The 25,938-nt window shown below is 41.2% G+C and overlaps 1 protein-coding gene across 1 annotated transcript in view; it reads right to left on the bottom strand.

Annotated features, from left to right (window-relative positions):
* Window positions 1–6,496: 6,496 nt before the first annotated feature.
* The window catches only part of CLUL1 (clusterin like 1), a 33,467-nt gene continuing 14,025 nt past the window's right edge, over window positions 6,497–25,938 (bottom strand). The window contains exons 3-9 of the mRNA XM_073329621.1: window positions 23,864–23,973; window positions 22,459–22,607; window positions 18,886–19,053; window positions 15,271–15,715; window positions 11,362–11,499; window positions 8,510–8,724; window positions 6,497–6,676 (exon numbers count right to left, since the gene is read on the bottom strand). Of these exons, the coding sequence (XP_073185722.1) occupies window positions 6,497–6,676; window positions 8,510–8,724; window positions 11,362–11,499; window positions 15,271–15,715; window positions 18,886–19,053; window positions 22,459–22,607; window positions 23,864–23,973 (1,405 nt within the window). The remainder of the gene's footprint in view (window positions 6,677–8,509; window positions 8,725–11,361; window positions 11,500–15,270; window positions 15,716–18,885; window positions 19,054–22,458; window positions 22,608–23,863; window positions 23,974–25,938) is intronic.

Genomic DNA, 25,938 nt, shown 5'->3' with positions numbered 1-25,938 from the left:
GGCGCCGCTTCCTTCCCCGTGACCCAGCGTGGGCAGGGCCGGGACACCCCATCCCCCCCCCCACCAGGCCGTGAGGAAAGGGGCTTGGCTGCCGGGCCGCAGCGCGGGCCCTGGGGCGGGGCACCGAGCTGAATAGCCCGGTACCCAGGGCCCCCTGCTGGCCCGGACCCCAGGCTGCAGCCGCCGCGTGTCTCTCGCGGCGCCCCGCTCCCTGGCGGCGGGCCGGGGAATTCAGGCAGGGAGGCTCTCTTTGGCCTCTGCTCTGCTGGGGGGGTCAGAGCCGACCATCACCATGGGCCTTCCCCACTTCAAAATCTGTGATTGTGCCGGGCCCAGGGCAACCAAACAGCCCGGGAAAAGGGGAGACTCCAGGAGTGGGTTTCTTCTTGGACCCAGCGCTGGGGTGGGGTGTCCCCCCTCTCTCTCTGTAACTACTTTGTGAAACAAAAAGAAGCCTATTTAGATTCAATTCTTCCTGTAGCACTGGAGCTGATAATGGCCTAGGTAGTTTGATAGGTTTCAGAGTAACAGCCCTGTTAGTCTGTATTCACAAAAAGAAAAGGAGGACTAGTGGCACCTTAGAGACTAACCAATTTATTTGAGCATAAGCTTTTGTGAGCTACAGCTCACTTCATCGGATGCATCCACTAGTATGCCTTTTTTCGTAGTTTGATGGTGCTATTATTCCCCCTGGGATTTTCCATTAATTCAAATTGATGCTCAGCAAGGTACATCTACAGTAGCCCATGACCATTATTTATTTCAATAAAATTATTAGATTTATGTTTTTACCACTTTTGCTAAAATCCTCAGCATAAAACATTTTCATAGGGGTGGTTCCTCTCTACTGGTTAGGAAGTGACTGCCAAAGTGCCTTCCTGATCGACTGTGTGTTAGGAGGAGTACTTTTGGCACCTTGGAGACTAACAAATTTATTGAGCGTAAGCTTTTGTTTACAGTGTTTAGGACAACTACATCCTCCCTGTTTAGAGAGGCAATCGTTATACATTGTTGTTGTTCCTTTACAAACATATCTTTTGTTACAAGAATCTTTTCAGGTCTCTGGAAATTTCAGTGTTGTCATGCACTTGAAGTCCCCTTTCTATATGTATGTAGCATCTGACACTTTCTTATGTACAGTAATCAGTAGACTGGGTTTATCTGGAGGCGTGAAAAGGGAGAATTTCTGTCAAGCCTAGAAATAAGTGCAGAGACGGGACATAAGGTTCCCATCTCTTAAAACTCACAGGAAGACAATGCTAGCATACAAGACAGCCAGGGAAGTAGAAAGTCTTACAGGGGCATTGAAAACAGATGAAGAAAAGAGGAAAATAGATGCCTCCCTCTGTATTGCAAAGTAATGCATGTCGGAAAGCATAATCCCAACTATACATACAAAATGATGGGGTATAAATTAGCTGTTACCACTCAAGAAAGAGATCATGGGCAGCGTGTGAACCCCCTATTCTAGGAGGCTAGCCTCCGGCCCTGCCCCTTCTGTCCCTGCGCCGCCCCCTCACTGTCACCCACCATGGCTAGAGAAGCCCCAAGCCCCACATCATGGCCAGAGGAGCCCCAGCTGGCTGGCCGGAGCTGCCCTGAGCGCCAGTCCACCCGCCCGAGCTGCTTCTGGCCCGTCTGCCTGAGCCGATCCGAGCCCTCGCCTCCTGGAGGAGCTCTAAGCCCCTACACGGCTCCGCCCCAGGACCATGGCGGAGAGCATTAGTGGAGGTTTGGGAAGGCTTAGCCTCCTCCGGCCTCCATTATGTGCCTCCAATGAAAAAGCTCTTGGAGTCATAGATAGATCTCTGAAAACATCTGCTCAATATGCAGCGGCAGTCAAAGAAGCTAGCAGAAAATTAGGAGCCATTAGAAAAGGGATAGATAATAAGACAGCAAATATAACGCCACTATTTAAATTCATGGTACACCCACACCTTGAATGCTGCGTGACTTCTGGTCACCCCATGTCAAAAAATATATATTAGAATTGTGAAAAGTACAGAGAAGGGCAATAAAAATGATTAGGGGTATGGAACAGGTTCCATATGAGGAGAGATTAAAAAGACTGGGCCTGTTCATCTTAGAAAAGAGACAAATAAGGGGGAATATGATAGAGGTCTGTAAAATCATGAATGGTGTGGAGAAAATGACTAAGGAAGTGTTATTTACCCCCTCAGATAACACAAGAACCAGGGGTCACCCAATGAAATTAATAGACAGCAAGTTTAAAACAAACTAAGGACGTACTTCTTCATACAGTGTATAGGCAGCCTGTGGAACTCTTTGCCAGAGGATGTTGTGAGGGCCAAAAGTATAACTCTGTTCTCTATGCTCTGGGTGTCCCTAATCCTCTGATTGCCAGAAACTGGAACTGGACAACAGAGGATGGATCACTCGATAAATTGCCCTGTTGTGTTCATTCCCTCTGAAACATCTGGCACCAGGCACTGTTGGAAGACAGGGTACTGGGCTAGATGGACCATTGGTCTAACCCAGTATAGCCATTCTTCTGTTCTTTTGTTTATTACGTTAAACAAATCTCTGTGAGAATATTCTCATCCACAATCCAATGCTGTTCCCTCTATTCTTCACCTTTCTTGGAAGCTAAGCTTGTTGCACTCATTGCACATCATGCTTTCTTACAAAAATACTTATAAAAATAATTGGTTTGATATATCTTAAGTACTGTTAGTTGGTATTAAAAGTGTTCACTTTCTTGTCAGTATGTGCTTTTTTTACTCTTTTTTTGGAGATGAATTGATGGATAGCAAATTCAGAACAGGGAGCTGGTCTTTTCAGTCAGCCTCAGGGTTGAAAAAGCCATTGGTTAACAATTTACTTTGTATAACCCTTTACTACACACTTTGGCAACCCTTGTATAATTTGTTAAAGGAATAATGTACCTTGAATTTTAATAACTTTATATCCTTTGTTTTCAGCACTTTATTATAAGCTTTTCAATTCCTGGCTGTACTGGACAGATGTCTAAAAAGGAATGGGGGAACAGAATTACAGCAACTAACACTTTGTTCCAAGTTGATACTAGGTTGGCTGATATGCTCTGGATTGCGGAGGTGTGGAGGAGTTAATAGGTAGCCATGATCAGTTGAATATTCCCCAAATACTTCTACTTTAATATGTGATGCCTTACAAAGTCATTTGAGGGTAAATATTTAGAAACTTCATTATTAGTTATTTAGAGCCCAGTCCTGAGATATGCCAATTCACATGGGAGTTGTGGCTGCTCTTCACTTCTCAGGGTTAGGCCCCCATTGGTACTAGCTATGTTTAAGACTTAACCTCCTTTCAGTGGTGCATAGGGCCTTGCACTGGAGAGAACTTCACCTGCCCCAACAATGTATTTTGCCAAATAAAGGAAATAAAGAGGACTCTTGAAACGCCTGGCCTTTCTGTTGGTTAAAATCGTTAAGTATTTTTAGGTAAGTAGGAGTGAACAAGCAGAATATGGTATAAACAAAAAGCTGCAGTTTATTATATTGGAAACTAATACTTTGTGCACTTAGAAATAAAGAAAAGTGAGTTAGGAAAAAATACAGCTGAGAATGGGGAAATGTTCTTTGGGATGTGTACCACTCTTGGTGTGCACAGCAAATGAAACTGAAATCACTTGGAGCTCTGCCTAGGACTGAGGGTATTATAGCATAAGGATCTTAGTTTTTATTTTATTTTACACATGTAGTTCAAGCAAACATGTAAAATGGACAAAACAAACTTTTTTCCAATGAAAATATTTATTGCCCTGTTAAAAAATTACGTTAGTTGCAAACTACAAGTAAACTATGCAAAAAGCTGAAGAATTTGTTCATCACAAATTATGAAAAAAGCCATTTAATGTACATTATAATGTAAAAGCAACTGGAAGAAGAAATAGAATACATGCATTAATGTATTACATATACATTCAGCCTCGGTTGATTAATCCTTAGCTGGGTGTACAAAGGATTTAGGCCCTAGTCCTGCAAAGTCTAAAGCATGTGCTTAATTTTAAGCATGCAAGTAATAGCATTTAGGGCAACGGGGACAACTTACATGGTTGAAGCTGAGCATGTGCTTAAGTCTCTGTAAAACTGGGATCATAAGTGATAACCAACAATCACATAAAGTTCCATACATGCATATAAGTTTTCATTTAAAAGGAATACAAATTGACATGGATTTTAATTTGCCATGCAAAAAAATTACTGTAAATATTGAATACTTGATGTCACAATATTTATTAAACAATATATTGTTTGTAAGCAAACATTTTAAAACCCTATTCATAGAACAGTTCTCTGTACACTGAACTTTGGAGTACTTCACTGTAAGGAGAGGATGCTGGATTTGAAGTAGATGATATTCCACAGATCTTCTTGTCTAGAGGGGAAAAAAATAAGGTTTGCATTGTGCAGTGCATCAGTGACCATAGTGTGTTTCTGAAAAAAACTGTCTTTTTTTCTATTTTTGGACTAAAGAAGGGTGTTACATATATGAATAAACAGATGATAGTGGATACATCTTCCTACTAGTGAACATACAAAAAAAGTCAGTTGGTTACATACTGAAGTGTGTAGTCGTTCTTTTTTTCCTTTTATACAAAGGATCCTCTGGGATTCCCCACTTGTTATTTTCTCTCATGCCATAAAAAGGCCTGTTGTAGTCATGTTCACCTGTGCAAAGTAGGTGTAAAATGCTACCATTATGATTTGGTAGCCGTTTATACCATTTTTTCACTCATTTCACTCAGGTATAAGAATGACCACAAATGTTCATTGCACAGGAGGATTCGGTAATGGAACAAGAACTCAGACCTTCCTTATGGGAGTTAAGATTATTATTATTAGACTTCTAGCCCTTAGTGTTCCCAAATTTAGGTTTGGGAGAGGTGAAAAAAGAGTGAATATTGCTAATAGCTAGATCTAATAGGGATAATAGCTATGAAGAAACAATCATGGTGAAATGAGTTGTCTTATTTTCCTGTCAAAAGACTCACTTCTAGGTCAATTTCTGATGTAATGTGCATTTAGGTGCACCAACATAGCCAAACCAACGTGGATGGTAGTCTTGTTTTTATTATGTTATGCATAAATTCAAAGACCCAGTGCCTCCTCTTCTGCAGCAAGGGTCTCTGGGGAAGAAATCCAGTATTGCCAATCCCAAGTGTTCAAAAATCATGAGTCAGGCCCCAGAAAATCATGAGATTGCATTTAACATCATGTGATTTTTAAAGTATACTAGATGCTGTGTTCTTTTTATTTTCCTGCTGGCTTTTGAGCCTTTCTAATGAGCTCAGGCCCTGTTTTCCAACTTTTCCTCCGCAGATCTGAAACACACATTTTTTTTAAATAACAAGGTGAGATTCTCAAATAATCATAAACTCCAAGAGCTGGGGCTTTAAGAAAAACACCCAATATTGCACTGGTGATTAAAATTATGAGCTGGCAACACTGGCAATCTCTGAGAGAATCCCCTCACAAAGATTTCCCCCCACATTGCCTTGTCAAGGATAGGGTTTGCCCTCCGCTCCCACCTCATTCTTAGCCAAAGGTCACAGAACCTGCCCCAGGCTAATGCTTTCTTAGTGGATCCATGGGATGCCAGGTTCATTTGCATAGAGGCCTGTGCCTTCACAGAGGATCTGGCCCTGAGCAGGTCCGTCTCTCAGTGTGACTTCATTGGAACTGTGCAGGAACATCCGTGGGTGCAGAGGATGGTTGGGCTCCACGGAAGAAGTAATAGGTATCTTTTCCGGATGTTCTCCTTGGGGTTAGAGAACATTATGCATCTTTCCAGCCTGCCCTTCCCTCCTGTACATCCCTAAACCTGCAGTGTAGCCTCTGTGAGACCCAGAGGAGGGAGGATGGCCAAGCTTCCTTCCACACAGATGGTGGGAGGAAACATGTGAAGCTTCCCCTTTGCATGTGAATCTAAAATATGCCCATTAGTTAGAGAGCAGTATTTATCCCAAGATTTTATGGCACAATATTATAATGAGCTGTTACAAGTCACTACATCTGTTCTGAATTTGTCCTCTCTATGTTTAACAAGTGTCAAGCACAGCAAGATGACCTAAACTATGATCAGACTAATTAGCAGTCTTTTATCTTTGATTAATGGACGTGAAGGCATGGTATCTAATGCCAGAGCCCTAGCATGCTGTTCTGTAGTTGTGACACAGTTATCTTTGGACAGAACACTTGCCTCAGTATTATCTTGTCCTAGATATTACTTAGAGCTTGAGGATCTAATATATAAATAAGTGTGGTCTATGGATATTAGTATGACAGGTCTGAATTTTAAAGACCAAAACACTGAGCATTTGGTTTTATTTTTCATACCACTTTTATCTTCCATCTATCAAATGGAGAGACAGGCATAGACTGTATCATGGACCTAATCCTATTCCAGTTTAAAGCCGTTGCAATGCAGAAAAGAATAGATGGATGCTACTACGTTTTAAGTTCACTATACAAAGAGAAACAACATACCGTCCTTAAAAAGTCTGCTTGTAAAGTTGCAAAGCTTTCGCAGCTACATATTCAATGAACTCAGAGCTCCCTATAACTAAATCATGAGGAACCTTAATTGTGAAAGTAGGTGAAGTCAGAATATTCACATCTACCACTGTTTCATTCAGACTGGAAGAATCTGCTCCTTGGATACTTGGTGACACCTGAAATAGAACAACCTAGTTTAGTTACTGTAACCCAGTACACTTTGTCAATTTGTTAATACCTGTTTTGCATCCTCTCACTTTTAGAATGAAAAATGAAAAGTGAGGGCCTTTTAAAACATGGGTGTTTCCATCCATTGGCTTTCTTCTGAAGTGAGCAGTAGCTTTTTAGGTTCATGTCAATATATATTTTGGCCAGGTGGGGGGTGGGGGGAAGCAGGTGTGGCAGTAATGCACTGCACCACCATGGTGGAGATGTGCACATTAGTGTTTGTACAGTGCTTTATTCATGCTAAGTATTGTCCTGTTATTTCTTAGACTCATGACAATGAGGGGCCCAAATTGCAAACATATAGGTGTACAGGAGTCATCTTATTAATTTCAATGGATGATTCAATGGATGGGCAACAAAAATGATTAGGGGTCTGGAACACATGACTTATGAGGAGAGGCTGAGGGAACTGGGATTGTTTAGTTTGCGGAAGAGAAGAATGAGGGGGGATTTGATAGCTGCTTTCAACTACCTAAGAGGTGGTTGCAGAGAGGATGGTTCTAGACTATTCTCAGTGGTAGAAGAGGACAGGACAAGGAGTAATGGTCTCAAGTTGCAGTGGGGGAGGTTTAGGTTGGATATTAGGAAAAACTTTTTCACTAGGAGGGTGGTGAAACACTGGAATGCGTTACCTAGGGAGGTGGTAGAATCTCCTTCCTTAGAAGTTTTTAAGGTCAGGCTTGACAAAGCCCTGGCTGGGATGATTTAGTTGGGGATTGGTCCTGCTTTGAGCAGGGGTTGGACTAGATGACCTCCTGAGGTCCCTTCCAACCCTGATATTCTATGATTCTATGATTCATGTGATTAGTTACTCGTGCTGGCATGTTTGCAGAATCACATTCGAGTTTTGCCTCTGTATTTCCCAAAGCAGACCATTTGAAGTCAGGCTGAAAAAACTGTAAGTATTCAGAAGTATTGTTTGTCCTCTGTGTTCCTGTTTTTCCATTTTTCTTAAACAAAAGGCAACTGTACTATATTGAGTCTACCAGTGTGAGGGGTTATCTCAGGACTAAAGCCTTCAGAAACTGGAATACAGTCACATATTTTTTACATGATGAAACCATATAATACTGGGGAAAATATGAGCCTAGTCCTGAGAGATGCTATGGAGGAAAAGAGTATGTTCTCTCTGTGCAGTGGTAGTGGCATAGCCAATGATTCTACATAGAATCAATGTTGAGATAACAGCAGGCTGACAGCGGTGCTTTGCAAAAAGAGAGAAGGATTTGTCCCTATACCAGTACAAGTTAGCATTATTTATTCTTGTTTTATCACTGTGTAAAGATCTCTGGTTATTTATAAGGTATTTACTGGATTATTTTTGTGTGCCATACAACCTATGTTGTAATACAATTCTTTACATTTTCGATACTTGGAGCTCTAATTTTGTTATACCGATCTAATAAAGATGTATGTGTTCTGTGTTACCCCTTGGAAGAGCCTCTCTTCTTCTGGAAAGGTAATCTGGGGGCAACCAAACCTGTTAGTGCCAATTTACTTTTGTCAGGAAGTGATATAGGTTGGCCCTGTCAGTTATCCATCATACTAAAAGGATTTAGAGTAGAATAGTTTCTAATCTCTGGAGTTTCAGATCATCAAGGGATTATCAAGTATACTTAAAATCAACCTTAGTAAGAGCTTGATGTTTTAAAGACCAAAAATAACACACAAAACACACACTATCCTCCCAACTTGTCCTGAAGCTAAGTGTGAGTGAAATATAGAGCACAGACATCACTGTGCAATAGTTACTTCCCTTTTAATAACTAGCCTTTCTTTACCTTTACTATATTGAAAATGTTTTCTGATCCGATGGTCAAGTTGGATAGTTCTGACACCCACCCGAACCTTTCTTTCATTTTGCCCAACAAGTAGGAAGTGTCTTCTGTGTGACGCTGAATCACCTGGAGGATCTGCTCATACTGTTCACCCGAGACATTAACGAGCTTAAAGGCTTCATCAAACTTTATGTGTAGTTCAGGAACGTTTGGACAGTCTGGTTAAAAAACAAACAGACATCAAACTTTATTGGAAAGCATTCATTTTTTACACTTATGTATGTGTATAAAAGTACATATATAGGTTTTATTTCTAGTGTGGGTTTTAAAAAAAAAAATCCAAGGTAATTTTTGCTGAAATATTTCAAAGAGTTTGGGTTAGATACATGACACCTAGAGTCACTTATCCTTTATGGTAAGTGGACACAGTAGTATGCTAAATAAAAACCTTACCATTACTACATATAGAGATTTATGTTAGTGTATAAATTGGCTATCATTTCCTTTAATTGCCTGTAGCTCTTTATCTGTTCATTGCCAGTGAGCCTATAATACATGCTGTTAGCTTTTATTACTGTTGAATTTTAAGGCCTAATTTTATTTCAGAGGAGCAATAAACATTAGTATAAAGAAAAGGAGTACTTGTGGCACCTTAGAGACTAACCAATTTATTTGAGCATAAGCTCTGTAGGCAAGGACAGGCCAGTCTCCCAAGATTTCCCAGAAGTCACCTACTACAGGACAGGCCTAACAAAGAAAATAACAGAACGCCACTAGCTGTCACCTTCAGCCCCCAACTAAAACCCGTCCAATGCATTATCAGGGATCTACAACCTATCCTGAAGGATGACCCAACACTCTCACAAATCTTGGGAGACAGGCCAGTCCTTGCCTACAGACAGCCCCCCAACCTGAAGCAAATACTCACCAGCAACCACATACCACACAACAGAACCACTAACCCAGGAACCTATTCTTGCAACAAAGCCCGTTGCCAACTGTGCCCACATATCTATTCAGGGACACCATCACAGGCCCTAATAACATTAGCCACACTATCAGAGGCTCGTTCACCTGCACATCTACCAATGTGATATATGCCATCATGTGCCAGCAATGCCCCTCTGCCATGTACATTGGTCAAACTGGACAGTCTCTACGTAAAAGAATAAATGGACACAAATCAGATGTCAAGAATTGTAACATTCATAAACCAGTCGGAGAACACTTTAATCTCTCTGGTCATGCAATTACAGACACGAAAGTTGAGATATTACAACAGAAAAACTTCAAAACCAGACTCCAGCGAGAGACTGCTGAATTGGAATTCATTTGCAAATTGGATACAATTAACTTAGGCTTGAATAGAGACTGGGAGTGGCTAAGTCATTATGCAAGGTAATCTATTTTCCCTTGTTTTTTCCTACCAAGCCCCCCACCCCCGTTCCTCAGACCTTCTTGTTAAACCCTGGATTTGTGCTGGAAATGGCCCACCTTGATTATCATACACATTGTAAGGAGAGTGATCACTTTAGATAAGCTATTACCAGCAGGAGAGTGGGGTGGGGGGAGAGAAAACCTTTTGTAGTGATAAACACCCATTTTTTCATGGTTTGTGCGTATAAAAACATCTTCTGTATTTTCCACAGTATGCATCCGATGAAGTGAGCTGTAGCTCATGAAAGCTTATGCTCAAATAAATTGGTTAGCCTTCAAGGTGCCACAAGTACTCCTTTTCTTTTTGCGAATACAGACTAACACGGTTGTTACTCTGAAACCAAACATTAGTATGTAACTAGATTAATCTGTTACTGAACTTGTAGATGTAAGCATAATGGTAGCTTTTTAGGTTCTGTAAACAGCTATGCTCATTGCACATGAAATTAGAATTTGGCCCACAATGTACCATTAAAAACCCCTTCAGAGAACTCTTTGTGACTATCATTTTAACTTCTGTGCTAGTAAATAAAATTGGCCCAATTCTAGCATCATTAAAACTCCCAGTGAAGTCTCTCAAACTGATCAGTCACATTTGTATTTCTTGTTTCTCATTCAGTATTTTGGATTGCTGTATTTTTAATTACAGAGGGGGGTGCTTATAAGGCATCACTGTGGTTTTTAAGGCATCACTAGTTTGGGAGAAGATGGGGTGGGGTGGCTACAGACTTACCACCCAGCAGCAGGAGTCTGCATAGCAATTCTGGCTGATTCAGCCAGAATTCCTCTAAAGTCTCTTGGAGAGTGTGCCAGAGCTCTGCCACCCTTTTACTTGGTACAATGTGCCCTCCTCATTTCCACTCACCAGCTCAGCTCTGCTGGCTGGTGAAGAAAACAAGGTGTAGTCATGGCTCATTCAGCCCTCACTTTCCCTTTGGTGAAATGAATCCCAAGTAAAATTACATCTGGCTCTGTGCCAGAGTACATGGAGCATGGGGCGGTTTAGAATCACCTTGTACCCCCTCTGCAATTTTGCACCCAGGCAGGGCCAATCACAGTCTGGCCCCTTGTTTTCTCTGGAGGCTGGTATCTTTACCGATAAAATACATACTATCTTGCTGTGGAACATCACTTTGGAAATGAGGCAAGAGTGTTAACAACTGAGTTATACTGACACTGTGTGGAGACATTGGGGAAGGGTAAATTAAATCATTTGCATCAACTCTGTTGCTTTTGAATTCACAGTAATAGTAAATCTGCAGAAGCTGAAACTTAATTCCAAAAATATGTAAATAGGACAGTAGAAAATTATAGCACCAATATCTGAAAAAAAAAAAAAAAAAAAAAAAAAAAAGGAAAGGTCACTGCTTTATCATGGACAAGGTATTATAGAAACAAACTAGAAAATAACTATTTACCTCTCATCAGGTTATCCTGACATTTCTGGCATCTCTCCTGAAACTGTGGGCATCCTGATGAATTCTGACGGAGCTCTTTACACAGAGCTCTCTTGTGTCCTGGTATGATCTTTGAAAACATGCCACTTTTGTCAGAATCTAGAGTGAATATACAGTATAAAGTGAGCCAACTGAAGTTAGGGGCCTGTTGATATCTTCTTATTGCTGTTTCCTACTCCATTTTTTTAAAAAAAATAAAACTTCCAGGCCTGAATTCAAAATGAGTGAGCATAAGAACAGAACAATAGTAACCAAAGCATGCTCCCCTTGAAACAGTATGTGTCACTATCATATGATCCCTTATAAAAATATACCAAATTATTCTGCATGAAGAGTCCAAAACACTACCTATAGTGTTTTGGACTATTACTGTAGAACATGGTTCTCAATCTGCAGGTTGCGACTTCCAAGGATGTAATTAACTGGTCAAGAGGGGTTGCAACCACTGTGCCTTTATTTACTGCTAGATGAGAGTGGGCTCACAAAACTGATTTCTGTGATAATATGCGGTCATGATATGGAAAGATTGAGAACCCCGGCTGTAGCATAATCTAGCTTTTTTTTTAAAATAAGGGATTTTCTTTTTAGACAAGTACTAGCATATATTTAGTTTAAATAATGATTGTTTCTCCCTTAACATTATTAAAATATAAAGAATATTTTTATATGTACTCTTGAAATTCTTTCATATTTTGGACTCAAGATGGTGTCAATTAAAATTAAAGCTCCTTTTTCTTTTTAGAGAGCTTAGTTTTCCTTGTAGAAGTATATCTGGAATATTTTTCCCTTTCTTGTCTATTTAAAGAAAAAAGCTGTCAGGGAGTTTATACCTATTCATATTCATGGGCTGCAAAAGAGAGTCCATGCACTGATACTTTTCTGAGTTATGTACTTTCATTTGAAATTTCCTTTCAAAAACTAATATCTTCCATAGTTGTTTGCTCTGAATAAAGGATATTCAATATGTGTTATTCAAAATAAGGGATTCAATATGTGTAATGACTCAGCCACTCCCAGACTCATTACACATGTTGAATCTATTTCCGTAAGTTAAGTATCCTCACACCTTCTTGTCTACTGTCTAAATGGGCCATCTTGATTATCACTACAAAAGTTTTTTTCTCCTGCTGATAATAGCTCATCTTAACTAATTAGCTTCTTGCAGTTTGTATGGCAACTTCCACCTTCTCTCTCTCTCTCTCTCTATATATATATATATCTTCTTACTATATGTTCCATTCTATGCGTCCGATGAAGTGGGCTGTAGCCCACAAAAGCTTATGCTCTAATAAATTCGTTAGTCTCTAAGGTGCCACAAGTACTCCTGTTCTTTTTGCAGATACAGACTAACATGGCTGCTACTCTGAAACCTGCTGCTGAAAGTTGGATTATCTCCTCTGCATGGTTATAAATGGAGTGCAGGTGGTGTCAACAGCCTGTCTTATGATGCTCTCCTCCACCCCCCACCCTTGAAAACCATTGTCATCCCCTCAAAAACAACCTTAGCTGTCCTAAATGGAATTCTTCCCATTTGCTGGAGCACTTCATGTCTTTGTGTCTTGTTGGCACATTAGGTGCCTATTACAGCTACAAGCTGGTCTCACAGCTGACTGACGCATCTGTTTCCTGACTTTTTGTGGCTGGTGACATGTCTTAACCTTTTAGGAGCAATAGAAGCACATCAGCACAATATGCGGTTCTTGCTGACTAATGTTAAGATCAGATTTGTCAGTCAGCCACATGAAAATCCATATCTGCACTGAACACCCAGGAAGTCCTGCAAATGCTTTGAGAATTATTATAGGAATCAGGCTCTGTGGAGACAGTAGCATAAGCCCTAAACTAGCATTCTATGGGCATGGAGATGTGGAATTCTGTCTTTTTATTTTATTATTCCAAATTTTAATTTGGCCAATAAAGTTATGTTTGACCCATATCTGCTTATCCAAGAGTAGGGTGACCATATTTCCCTATTCTGAATATGGGACACTTGGTAAAATTACTCATATTCAAGTGAGTTCAACGGCAATCAGTCAGAACTATGCAGTACAAACATTCAATTTAACATCAAGTTGACTGAGCCCCTGTTAAAAAGAAATACTGCGTAGCTGGATTCTTTTTATTTGCTTTCTTATCTTTAAGCCTGTAGGGTTCACACAGGGAGAGGTGACACACACACATGCCCATACACCTCTCTCACACAAAGTGGGGGTGACCGACCTACCTGACCCTCCCTGCCTGGTGCTCTCCGCCCTCCACGCCTGGCTGGGCCCCCGGGACAGACCCTCCTCTCCTGGTACCTGGCACCACATCTTCCCAAGGCAACAAGTGGGGGGAACACAGGGTCACATACCCTCCACCCCCACCGCCAATTTCTGCCAGGGTTCAAACCAGAATGTGGCCAGCAGCAGCCTTTTGGCACTTTGCGGGAGGGAAGGGATGGGAGCTCCTTCCAACGACAGGGAAAGGGGGGAAGGGATGACTTGACCTGTGTCTTTGCAGAGCTCATCTCTCCCCCCCTTCCCCACTCCCCTGTGGCTGGAATCAGCTTGTCCTTCCCTGCCCGCACAGTGTCAAAAGCAGCTAACACCTCCAGGCTGCTGCTGGCCACCGACATAACCTAGCCACATCCTGTCCCCTGGCTATAGCATGGACAGGAAGGGGTTAAGCCCTAAGGATGCATTGTGCATCAGGGCCCAGGGAAACTGACTGCAGGGGATTCAGCGAACCCCACCAGAGAGGTGGCTCAGCAGGCGAGGGTGCCTAGGCGACGAAGCAGCCCTACACTCCCTGGGGTGCAGGACCTGGGACAGGGGGTTGGGGGGGTGAAGAGGGTGCTAAGCCCCTGCCTGGGGGGCTGCTGTGGAGCCTGCAGGGTCGGGGCGCAAACAGGCTGGAAATCGCTTCCTGCCCCGAAACCCCTTTCCCCCTCGCCACTCCAGAGCTTAGCTGAGGGGTGAAGAGGCTTCCCCGTGCCAGCGCTGTGTGGGGCTTTGGCACATGCAGGGCTTGGCTCCTTATGGCCAGCGTCCTGGGATGGAGGGCCTTGCGCTTTCCCAGGTTTCTGGCCCAGCCAGAGGCAGTGCGGGAAGGAAGGAGCCTGCCGGCCAGGCTGTTGGTGAGTTGAGTGATCTGACCAGGGGCTGGTTCTCCGCACAGCACTGGGAGTGGGATGCACCCCACCGGAGAAAATGGAGGAGCAGTGGGGTTGGGGGGAGCGGGGGAGGTGAAGGGGCAAAGCAGGGAGAGGACAGCAAGAGGGGGAGCACCCAAAGGGCTAAGGGGTGGGCAGCAGAGGTGACATGTAACCAGCTGCCGCCTGGCGCCTGCCCATACTCACCAGCCACCGCAGCTCGCAGCCAGTGCCGTCCAGAAACAGGACGGTGGGGGGCCCTGCTGGCTGAGAGCCAGCACACAGCGGGGGCTGAGCTGATGGACCAGCAGGGGGAGTGGCCGGCCCTGCACGCTGCAGCTTTGCCCTGCCACCAGCCTTGCACACACCCCCCCCATTGTTGGCCACTGGACACCCCCACTCATCATTGGTGGGCGGATGGCTGGTGAGCAGGGATCCGGCCAGCAGCAGGACCCACCAGTACTGATGAGAGGGGGATAAAGAAAATATGGGACAATTTGCCCATTTTAAAGAAAAAGTTGGGACAGCTGCAGGAGGGCTTAAATACAGGACTGTCCCTTTAAAAACAGGACATCTGGTCACCCTATCCAAGAGGGCTTTCAGACCTTCACACAACATGTGTTATGCTATTTATATCCTCAAACTGAATTGCTAACCATTTAATAACTATTGCTAACACTTGTGAAAGTTTGATGTTATTGGTACCAAGGTCTGTTTTAACTTCTTCTCACACTTGCCTTTGGCTTGTTCTGGCAAATCTCTTGTACTGTCTGTGTATTCATCAAATGCTTCAGTAATCACCTCGCTGACACCTTCAAACAGAGTCTTGCTGAAGTCAAAAAATATCTGAAGGAAGCCTGGCATACCCCAGTCTTTCTGAAAACCACTATTTCTCATAGGCTCCTCAGGGAAAGCAGGCGTATAGTAGGGCTCAGTTAAGTCCAGATCAGACATGAAATATATTTGAAAAGATTGATCAAATTCTTTTTGTATCTGTTTGAAAAAAGCAAAGCTTTTATCAAATATTGTGCTCACATCCGATAACAGCTGGCTAAATAAATCTTCCATTTGTACTAACTGGGCATCTTCCTTCTCGGACTTTTCATTTAACTGAAGGTCTTTTCCTTGATCCTCATGAAAAGTAAAAGTCAAAGGAGACATTTTCCTGAAAAAATCTTCAACCTGTATATGCAGAAATATATTGGCTGTCAGACAAGTTATCAGACCTTCATCGTCTCAGGGCAGCAGCTATAAAGAATTTCTTCAAATGCTCATAGAGATGAAGGGGATGCATCCCTGATATCTGGTCCATTTTCCAAATTATAGCCTATATTCTAAAGACTATTGCGAAATTAGTCTACATGGTGTTAATATTTACACTAAATCCCCACTAAAGAGGATGCCAGTCTTTGAACCAGTTGGCCTCTAATCTACTGAGCCATTAGGTTCTTGTTAATAGTTGCGACACGGCCGCAAAATTAAATTTGGGCATCACCTAACAAATACTTTGGTCTTCATCTGGGAAACACCTTTGTGAGCTGCATTATAGTAATGTAGTAAATACATGTTGAACAGAAGGCAATTGTTCTTTCTCTGCTATTCAGACATCAACAATTCTCTCACCAAGGCCCAAACCCTCAAGTTCTTACTCAAGCTACAACCTTTGAAATCAGTGGATGGTTGGTCCAAGAAAGAACTAAGTAAAATCTTCGGAATTTGGCCTCAAATACACTTCTTCCTTGTTTTTAAATTTATAAGTTTAAATATAAGTTTGTCATTACAACTATCAATGTGAGGGCTTCATAGAACCCATGGAGTTCACTGTGGAGATTACCAAAATAATGCCAAAGACAGCATGATGCTACAGCATGTGTGTATTTAAAGTATGATATGACTCTAAAAAAATTACTTTGTAAAAATGGCATGATGGGGTTTCAAGTTTATTGTCTCTCAGTGCCTTTCAGAGCAACTGTGATCTTTTAACCAGTAAAAAATAAATAGCAAACTTGCCCTCAGAGTTGAAAGGCAAACTGTATTCTTTCTGAGTTGTGCATTGTCATAAAAATAAAGGGAAGGGTAACCACCTTTCTGTATACAGTGCTATAAAATCCCTCCTGGCCAGAGGCAAAACCCTTTCACCTGTAAAGGGTTAAGAAGCTAAGATAACCTCGCTGGCACCTGACCAAAATGACCAATGAGGAGACAAAGTACTTTCAAATTGGGAGGGGGGGGGGAAACAAAGGGTCTGTCTGTCTGTGTGATGCTTTTGCTGGGAACAGATCAGAAATGCAGACTCAGAACTTCTGTAAAGTTAGTAAGTAACCTAGCTAGAAATGCCTTAGATTTCCTTTTGTTTAATGGCTGATAAAATACACTGTGCTGAATGGAATGTATATTCCTGTTTTTGTGTCTTTTTGTAACTTAAGGTTTTGCCTAGAGGGATTCTCTATGTTTTGAATCTGATTACCCTGTAAGGTATTTACCATCCTGATTTTACAGAGGTGATTCTCTTACCTTTTCTTTAATCAATATTCTTCTTTTAAGAACCTGATTGATTTTTCATTGTTCTTAACATCCAAGGGTTTGGGTCTGTGTTCACCTGTACAAATTGGTGAGGATTTTTATCAAGCCTTCCCCAGGAAAGGGGGTGTAGGGCTTGGGGGGGAAGACATTTCCAAGTGGGCTCTTTCCCTGTTTAACACGCTTGGTGGTGGCAGCATAGGGCTCAAGGACAAGGCAAAGTTTGTACCTTGGGGAAGTTTTTAACCTAAGCTGGTAAGAATAAGCTTAGGGGGTCTTTCATGCAGGTCCCCACATCTGTACCCTAGAGTTCAGAGTGCGGAAGGAACCTTGACATGCATTATCATTAATAACTCTGACTCAATTGAGGTGTATTCCGGTGAAGTTAAGGTGTAATTAAAATGTATGCTTTGAGATAAAGATTTTGCAATTAGAATTTAGATCACAATTCTGTTGATGATGAACACGCCAAGAAAGAATCTATCCTTTCTCTCAGAAGTGTGTTGGCTCTTAACTGCTAACAGGAGTTAAGAGTAGTAAAAAATGTATCTTTGCTTCAAAAGTAGTAGATATGACATGGAATAAACACATGAAGGACAGCTGCTGTGTAGGAAGAGGCAATTTTTTAAATGGTCACTTTACTGATCATAACCACAGTTTAAGATGTACTGTATCTCAGAAGAAAAACAAAAATTGTGGCATTTTTTACACATAGTACCAATAATTACTGAACATCTTAACTCAAATTGTACTGTGGGTTGCATCATTATAAATCTGGAGTAACTCCACTGAAGCAAATTACTCAGTGGAGAAGGAGCTAGGGGTGACAGTGGACAAGAAGCTGGATATGAGTCAACAGTGTGCCCTTGTTGCCAAAAAGGCCAATGGCATTTTGGGGTGTATAAGTAGGGGCATTGCCAGCAGATCGAGGGACGTGATTGTTCCCCTCTATTCGACATTGGTGAGGCCTCAACTGGAGTACTGTGTCCAGTTTTGGGCCCCACACTACAAGAAGGATGTGGAGAAATTGGAGAGAGTCCAGCGAAGGGCAACAAAAATGATTAGGGGACTGGAACACATGAGTTATGAGGAGAGGCTGAGGGAACTGGGACTGTTTAGTCTACGGAAGAGAAGAATGAGGGGGGATTTGATAGCTGCTTTTAACTACCTGAAAGGTGGATCCAAGAGGATGGATCTAGACTATTCTCAGTGATAGCAGATGACAGGACAAGGAGTAATGGTCTCAACCTGAAAGGTGGATCCAAGAGGATGGATCTAGACTATTCTCAGTGATAGCAGATGACAGGACAAGGAGTAATGGTCTCAAGTTGCAGTGGGGGAGGTTTAGGTTGGATATTAGGAAAAACTTTTTCACTAGGAGGGTGGTGAAACACTGGAATGCGTTACCTAGGGAGGTGCTGGAATCCCCTTCCTTAGAAGTTTTTAAGGTAGGGCTTGACAAAGCCCTGGCTGGGATGATTTAGTTGGGATTGGTCCTGCTCTGGGCAGGGGGTTGGACTAGATGGCCTCCAGAGGTCCCTTCCAACTCTGTTATTCTATGATTCTATGATTCCACTCCACTGATTTCAGTGGAGTCACTTCAGAGTTACACCAGTGTCACAGAACAGGCTCAATGTGCAGTGATCTGAAGCCAAATGAGACCTGTTCCGCCCAAATCCATGGTTCCAGATCCCAATATCAAATTGTTTTTGATAATCCAATACTAATGGCATATCTTCCCATTTGAGAAAACAAGATAACCTAACCCTTTTAAGTGAGCATAAGAGGCAACTAAAGGAAGATTGCTTGCCAGAGGCTGACTTTCTTCTTACCTTACTTGTAAATGTTGACAAACTGTGCTGGCAGGTTGTATAAAATCTCATGCAGTTACTTTCTAAACAAGTTTTACATTCATCCCAGAGATTTCTCAGAGACACCTGACATTGTCTTTCTTCTTCCTCTAATTGTTCTTTCACTTCGTCCATAAGCTGCAGAGCCTCCTAATTGAGAAAAAGGGTCACAATTTGTTCACTACATTTAATTAATTCCAGTTTTCACATTAGTGAAACACTCATCCCAGCCCACCAGTAATTAAGTTCCCTGTAGTTATTTGTAGTTTATCCTTTGTCCCTAACAAAGGGCCAGATAGTCCCTCTGCCTGAATTGCATGTGGAGGAGGCTGAAAACTCTGTAAAGTTCCCCTTACATAGTTTCCCTGATGTCTTTCCCTTAGCGGACAGAGCCTAAGAAACCCGATAGATCTCTGAGATCCATTTCTATCTCAGAGGGTATGCTGAGGCCAAGGCTATGGAGAGGCCCTCATGCCTATAACCTCAAATCTTTATTTTCCCATATAGTATTCCAGAGCACTTTCCCATTTAGCTAATATTCCCTTTTGTTCCATTTGTTAATACTGCATTCCTTTAGCCCAAATATTTCAGTGATCTAAGCTCCTGCTGTCTGTAAACTCCTTTTTTTAATAAAGAAATATGGAGAAGTATTGAATTTCCCCTCTATTGGCTTTTATTGATTAAAAGCCTGGAGTGACAGCATTTCTTCCCCTACCATTTGCCAGATGTTAGGAGCTCTTTCTGCACTGCACAGATGCATGGTACTTTCTATAGGGTTTGTTCTAATTTATGCTTCATTCTACATGTGTTAGAGCACAAAGCCAAGCACTGATTAGGATAAGCACTTCAAAATGAAGCTGACACTGGAACAGAAGGGAAAGCTCTCAGCACCAGACAGGGGTTAGAGGTGGGTGGCCTCTCTCTGCCAGTGCAGTGCACTTCTTAATATTTCCAAACAAAACTCCAGGTCCTTCAGAAGTACACATGCTCCCTTTAACTTATTTATTAGCCAGGCTTGTTCCTTTCTGGATTCTGGCAGCAAGAGACAGTTGGCTCATTACAATGGGGACAAGGTCCTTGAAAAAGAACTTGTATACACTGTAAAACATTCTGGGGGAAGAAGGGGGGTTAACAGCTCTTGTATTTATATTATTTGTTTTATGTGTCCTCGTTCGTGCTATATTTTAACGTAGCCTTGGTTGGTGGGGAAGGATTGCTTTGTAAATAAAATCATGATCATCAGAATAAACAGTATGTTGAATACTTTAAGCAGCACAGCACAGCACACAGTTACACAGTCAGATCATTCTCTCTGCAATAGTATCTTTCAGTTCCACCAGCAGAGTCTAATGGCTGCATTTACTGCAGGACTCTCATTTCCCAAGGCTACTTGAGGGACAGCCTGGATATGCACAATCAGCTCTGAGAGGAGATAACATTGTAAAGCAATGGCTCCCTTTAGAGACTACATCCTTTTAGATTGTAAATTCATGACACCCCACTTCCAATTCAGAGCTCCTTATCTGTGGGTTTATAAACCCATGGAGGGAGTCCACTTCAGTGTAATTATGTCTTGTATAATGACTTGCCTATTTAACCTTTTTTATTGTTGCTGACCTGCCCTTTTTCTAACTTCATGAAATGTTTTGTTTCATGAAAACTCTATTAATCCTTATATATTTTCATTACTCTTGAATGTGACTTGAATGAAGTAATGCTTCTGGACTTTGAGTGCAAACGATGCTCATCCAGTTTGGGAACAGGGCTTTGAATTGTCAGGTTTGAACTAAGGAATCCTAAACTATATAATGGTTTGGACTTTCTCATCTTGAGTATCTGAGCAAGCCAGTCACTGCTGGCGGACGGTATTCATAGACAAATTAGGGCCACAACTAAAGCTGATCAAATACTGCAAACGCAGTGCCAGCTTTGGCTCAGGAGTGTTGTGCCACATTTCATTTACCCTTCACAACCATTCATGTGAATGGTTTTGTATTTGCACAGATTTTTTGGAATAATTGTTCTTCTTATGAATGCACATAAATCAGGGTATTGGTACATGAACAAGAATACTTATGTCATTTGTTGGTCTACTTTTTAAAATGTTTCAGTCCCCAAATCAGTGAGCAAAATGTAGTATTATGTGATGCGGATGACAAATCCCATACTATGAGTCAAAGGGAAAGTTCACAGATAGTTTATGCCAATAATTAATAATACAACAAAACTTGAAAGATGTTATAATTGTTCAACAGATATGTGCACAATATTATCATTTACTATTTATATTTTTCTAGCACCCAGAGGGCCCCATTACAATTGGATCCCTATTTTGCAAACATACATATGGGAACACCTAGTCTTCTTCCCAAAGAAATTGGCAAATATGAGAGTTAGTATTCTAAATAATACTGAAATGTAATTGTATAGGGCCAGAGTGTGGCTCATCTTGTGTTCCAGTACCTGGGAGTAAAGGGACATAAGGCACCCTTTGCAGTGTGTGCCATACTGCTCCTTCTAGTGCTCTGGGAGTAGTAGGCTATGCAGAGCTGCTATGGCCCAATCCCCCCATGCAAGTGGGTGGGAAGCGGTGGAAGGGGGCAGAAATGAGCAGAGCCTTGACTCCATCTCCCGAAGGTGCTCAGTGGCGTAGCTGTGCTGCCATGTCGGAAGGCATACACTGCACCAGGCATACAGTTTACATCCTTCCTGGAAGCGTGGAGAAACCAGGAGGGAGATTGACTCCCTGAATCACAGATTTTTCTGGGCTGCTCAATGGGGAGCATAAAAGTGTGCCCCTCTTACTATAGGCTGGTAGTGGGGAGGCTGCCCCACTCCTGGAGAACAGGGGTTAAAAGCAGCCAAGCTAGGCTGATTGGGGAAGCAGCCACAGCTGTGGTTAGCTCAGTCAGCTGATGAGAGGGCTGGGGGCCAGGAGCTGGAGGATTCTCACTCTAGCCCTGGAGTGGGAAGGGCTAGCTGCCTGGGAGTAAGGTACCTTGGGGAAGGGCAAACGGAGCTGGGGAGCTCCAGCCTGGTAAAACCCCAGGCTGTAGGCCTTGTTTAAGGGAAAAAGGTACTGGGGCTTCAGAGGGGCAGCCTGGAGATAGGCAAAGGCAGCAGGTCCTAACCCCTTGCCAGTGACGAGTGGCCATTACACTGCAGTCTGCCCCAGCAACCGGGGGCTAGATGATGACTGGCAGTAACCACTGGGGCAAGGTGGGTTTAGAGGGTTGGGGGTTCCCCTGGGCAGGGAAACCCAGAGTAAGGGGATACTGCTGGGGGAAGAACCTTGAGGTAAAGAGGCACTGGGGTCTGGGAGGGACACGGGGCCAGCAGCAGGAGAAACACTGGCCTGCAGAGGGTGCTCTGTACGCTGGAAAACAGCTAATTCCCAGAAGACCAGCAGGAGGTGCCTTACTGAGGAGACTTGCTTTGCTACAGGGCTATATCACAAAGTGAAGACTTAGTCCATAATGTCTCTGATTGGGACAAGTAACAATGTAAAAATGATCATATACAATTCCTCAGATTTTAATTACCATTTACAGTTACCTGCTTTTCTCCACTGCTCTTCTTCAAGGTTTTCATCAGATGTACATGTTTATCTTCATTTCTTTCCATCATAACTTTCATCTGCTTAATGCCTATCAGAGCTTTCTTTACCTCTTCGTCTACATATTTCTCACCAACTTCAGATAAAACTAAAAAAAACAGACCAAATTTTAAAATGAACCTGATTTTAAAATGGGGCCCAATTGCTATATTGCTGTAATGCACTCTGATAGCAAGGGATAATTAAACAGCTCTACGTTTCTAAGCAGACAAAAGACTATATCCTTAGCTGGTGCAAGCTGAAGTCAGTGGAGCTAAGATGACTTACACCAGCTAAGGATTTGGCCCAAAGCCTTCTGTTGATCAGATATATGCTCCTATTGTAGCTTAATTTGATCTAGTTCAGGTTAATCCTCAGCCACCTGTTTCTACTTAGCTGACATATTTATTTTTAATCCTAGCTACTTCTCTTAACTTTTTTTTAAACATATAGTTTAGAAGAATCTTAATTCAATTCCCATAAGAATATAGGGCTTTGTCATGCTTCTGCTGAACATCAATGGCAAAATGACCATTGACTTCAATGGCAACTCAGTTTGGCCCATGTTTTGAAAACAAAAATCATGCTATCATGCTTGAGACATAATATGCATTTGTTCCCTGTACAGAAATCCCATCAACATCAATGGGAACTACAGAAAACAAGTGAAGTATATGTCGCATATGAAATTATAAAATGCACTTTCATACATCATTCTTTTCTCCCCCTCACTTTTTGTTTGATATATGTATGTTTCTTTGCCTCAGTCTGGTTTATATGTTCATAACTGGTCCTTTTCGTAGTAAACGGCAAAATAAAAACACTTTCAAAACACTATAGATGTTTTTAAAACAAGGTATTTTTACCATTTTAGTAACTTTTAACAGCAAAGGGGTCGAGCATATTGTTCTGGAAAACTTGAAAAATGTTGTTTAAACAAATAAAATAAAATAATCCAAACCCTGTTGAATTCAATTTAGTTTTCAGATTTTACTCCAGTAATTTAAGAAGGACACTATTTAAAAAAAATATACCTGGAAAATAAGAACTAAAAGGAAAAATGAGCTCCCTTCAGTGATCCCTTGTATAACTAGTTTCAATTTTTATGGACCCCCTTAAAATAGGAATTTATAATGAATAGGCTTTGTGGGTGCTTTACTTCAGCATCACTAGAAACCATCAATGTCACACATCTTAAGGCCCCACACTTGCAATTGGATCTGCATGGGCAGACTTTTGTGCAGAACGAACCCTATAGACTTCAGTGGGGCTCTGTGTGGGAGCAAAGGTCCTCCCATGCAGATCTGACTGCAGAAGTGGGCCCAGGAGCTTTCAATCCATACTTAATAGTAAAAGCATACGTACTTTTCAGGTGTTCCCATGGATTGATTTCCTCCTCCTTTATAGGTGAACACTGATGGCCCCTCAGCCATAATAGGTATATCAGAAATAGCCAACACAACTTCATGTTCTCTCTGCATAAGGAGTAGAATAATTAGTAGAAGTTAAATCTAAAACATTAGAGACCCATCATGCAAACACTTACTATCAAGTGTAGTGCTTGTTACCATGATGAGTAGTTCCATTGGCTTCAGGGGGGCTACTCATATTAGTAAGTGTGCTTCCTAAGATTCCCATTCCAGATCTCATTTATCATCAAATAAGAATATAAATAGTACTATAATACAAGAGGCTGATCCTGCTCCCATGGAATCTGAGAATTTTTCAATTGAAGTCAATGAGCCCAATTCAAGCAACCTTCTTTCTGTGAAATGTCTTTTTTGCTCCTTTTGCTCCATGAACTTACCTGAATGAACATTCTGAAGCTCCTTGCTGGGACATCTCAAAGACTGGCCCGTTTTCACTCAATACAAATAGCTGTAGATCTTGTACAGCACCAATACTAGACTTCAAGTGAGTACTCAGAATTATGCCAAAATAAAAGCAACAGCAATGTCTATGAAAATTCTAACACTATTTCCAAACTAATAAAAAATGTTAAAAATGTAATAAAAGTCCAAAGTCTTGAATATTTTTTCCTCTTTTATATAATACACATCTGAATGTTATGATTAATTAAAACACATTAGTGTTTAAGAGTAAGGGTCTCTTTCTACAGCAGGTTGGACTCTCATTGCATTTGCAGTAGTGTAAATCCATTGTGTCAAGTGGTGTAACTGAAATCAGACTCAGGTCCCTTGTTTTTTATATTAGTTTATTATAGAGTATTGTAAATTTTACTCGCTCACTCTTACTTTCTTCCAAGTCACAAAAAATCTTAAATACTGACACCACAATGTAGCAATTTTACTCATTTTAGTTACTAGTTCAGGAATATAAACGTATCTCTACTATATACACATGCCATATTAGGAAAGAAAATCTTCTATGATATTATTTCCTTCTTCAACTCCAAAAAGGTGGTTCTTTTGCATCTTAATTGTATTTGCCACTGTCATTCAGAATAATGCTAAATGTGTTAAAAGTAAAAAATAGATGTGGTAAGAAATAGGGAAATGAATTAATTATATGAATTAAAAATACAACAATGAACTGAAACATATTTCTGTACAGTAAGTTAAGGGATACGAATGCCATTTACTTTAGTTCCCCTTCATACACAGCCATAGCATAAAGGGGTTTATTTTGTAGTTACAAGTTCTCATTTCATCAAATGAAAGACAATACTTACTCTCCTTTTTTTAGATAATACACCCTTTCTAAAGCAAGAGTAATGGTATCAGTTACAAGTTTATATATAAATTTATAGCAAGGATTCACTTTTATATTTCCATCAATAGCAGATGAACAATAACTTTGCAAAGAAGTACAAACTAGTTAACCAAATTAATCTAGAAAATAGCATATATTTACCACTAATACTGAAATATCTCCTTTGTAAAAATTGTTCCCAGCATCAAGAAGGAATCAGACTGTGTTCTGATCTAATCTTCATGTGTGTCAGGGATTTTGCCATGTTCTACTTATCTGATGACAAGGTACTTAATCCTATTAATGAGACATTTTGTGATTAGGCTATAGGATTTCCCTCTGTTTCAGATTTAAGACTTGCCCATGCTTACAAGCAAAAACAACACTAGGGGGAGTGTTGGACATAATATGGATTTGCTATTTCCCCTTATCTAGTGACCCTAGTATTTTTGACCAGTGGCTTCTTAAATTATTTCCTTTTTAAGTCAGAAAGATCTACAGTTTGTGGTAGAGGGTATCTTAGTGAATTTATTAAAATTACTTTAGCTAAAAATGATTTCTACCTTTAATTATTTTAAAATAACTTCATTTTCATATGCTAGAAAAATGTCCAGTAAGACAACAACAAAAAAAGGCAAATAAGATTCAGGAATCAAAAGAACTCCTGATCCAAATACAGGTGTATATATGAGAACGGTCTGATAGGACATAAGCAATCTTATCATTTT

Source organism: Lepidochelys kempii, chromosome 2 (genome assembly GCF_965140265.1).
Source record: "Lepidochelys kempii isolate rLepKem1 chromosome 2, rLepKem1.hap2, whole genome shotgun sequence".
Classification (NCBI taxonomy): domain Eukaryota; kingdom Metazoa; phylum Chordata; order Testudines; family Cheloniidae; genus Lepidochelys; species Lepidochelys kempii.
The sequence above is the reverse complement of the archived record's forward strand: the minus strand, read 5'-3'. Positions and strand labels throughout refer to the sequence as shown.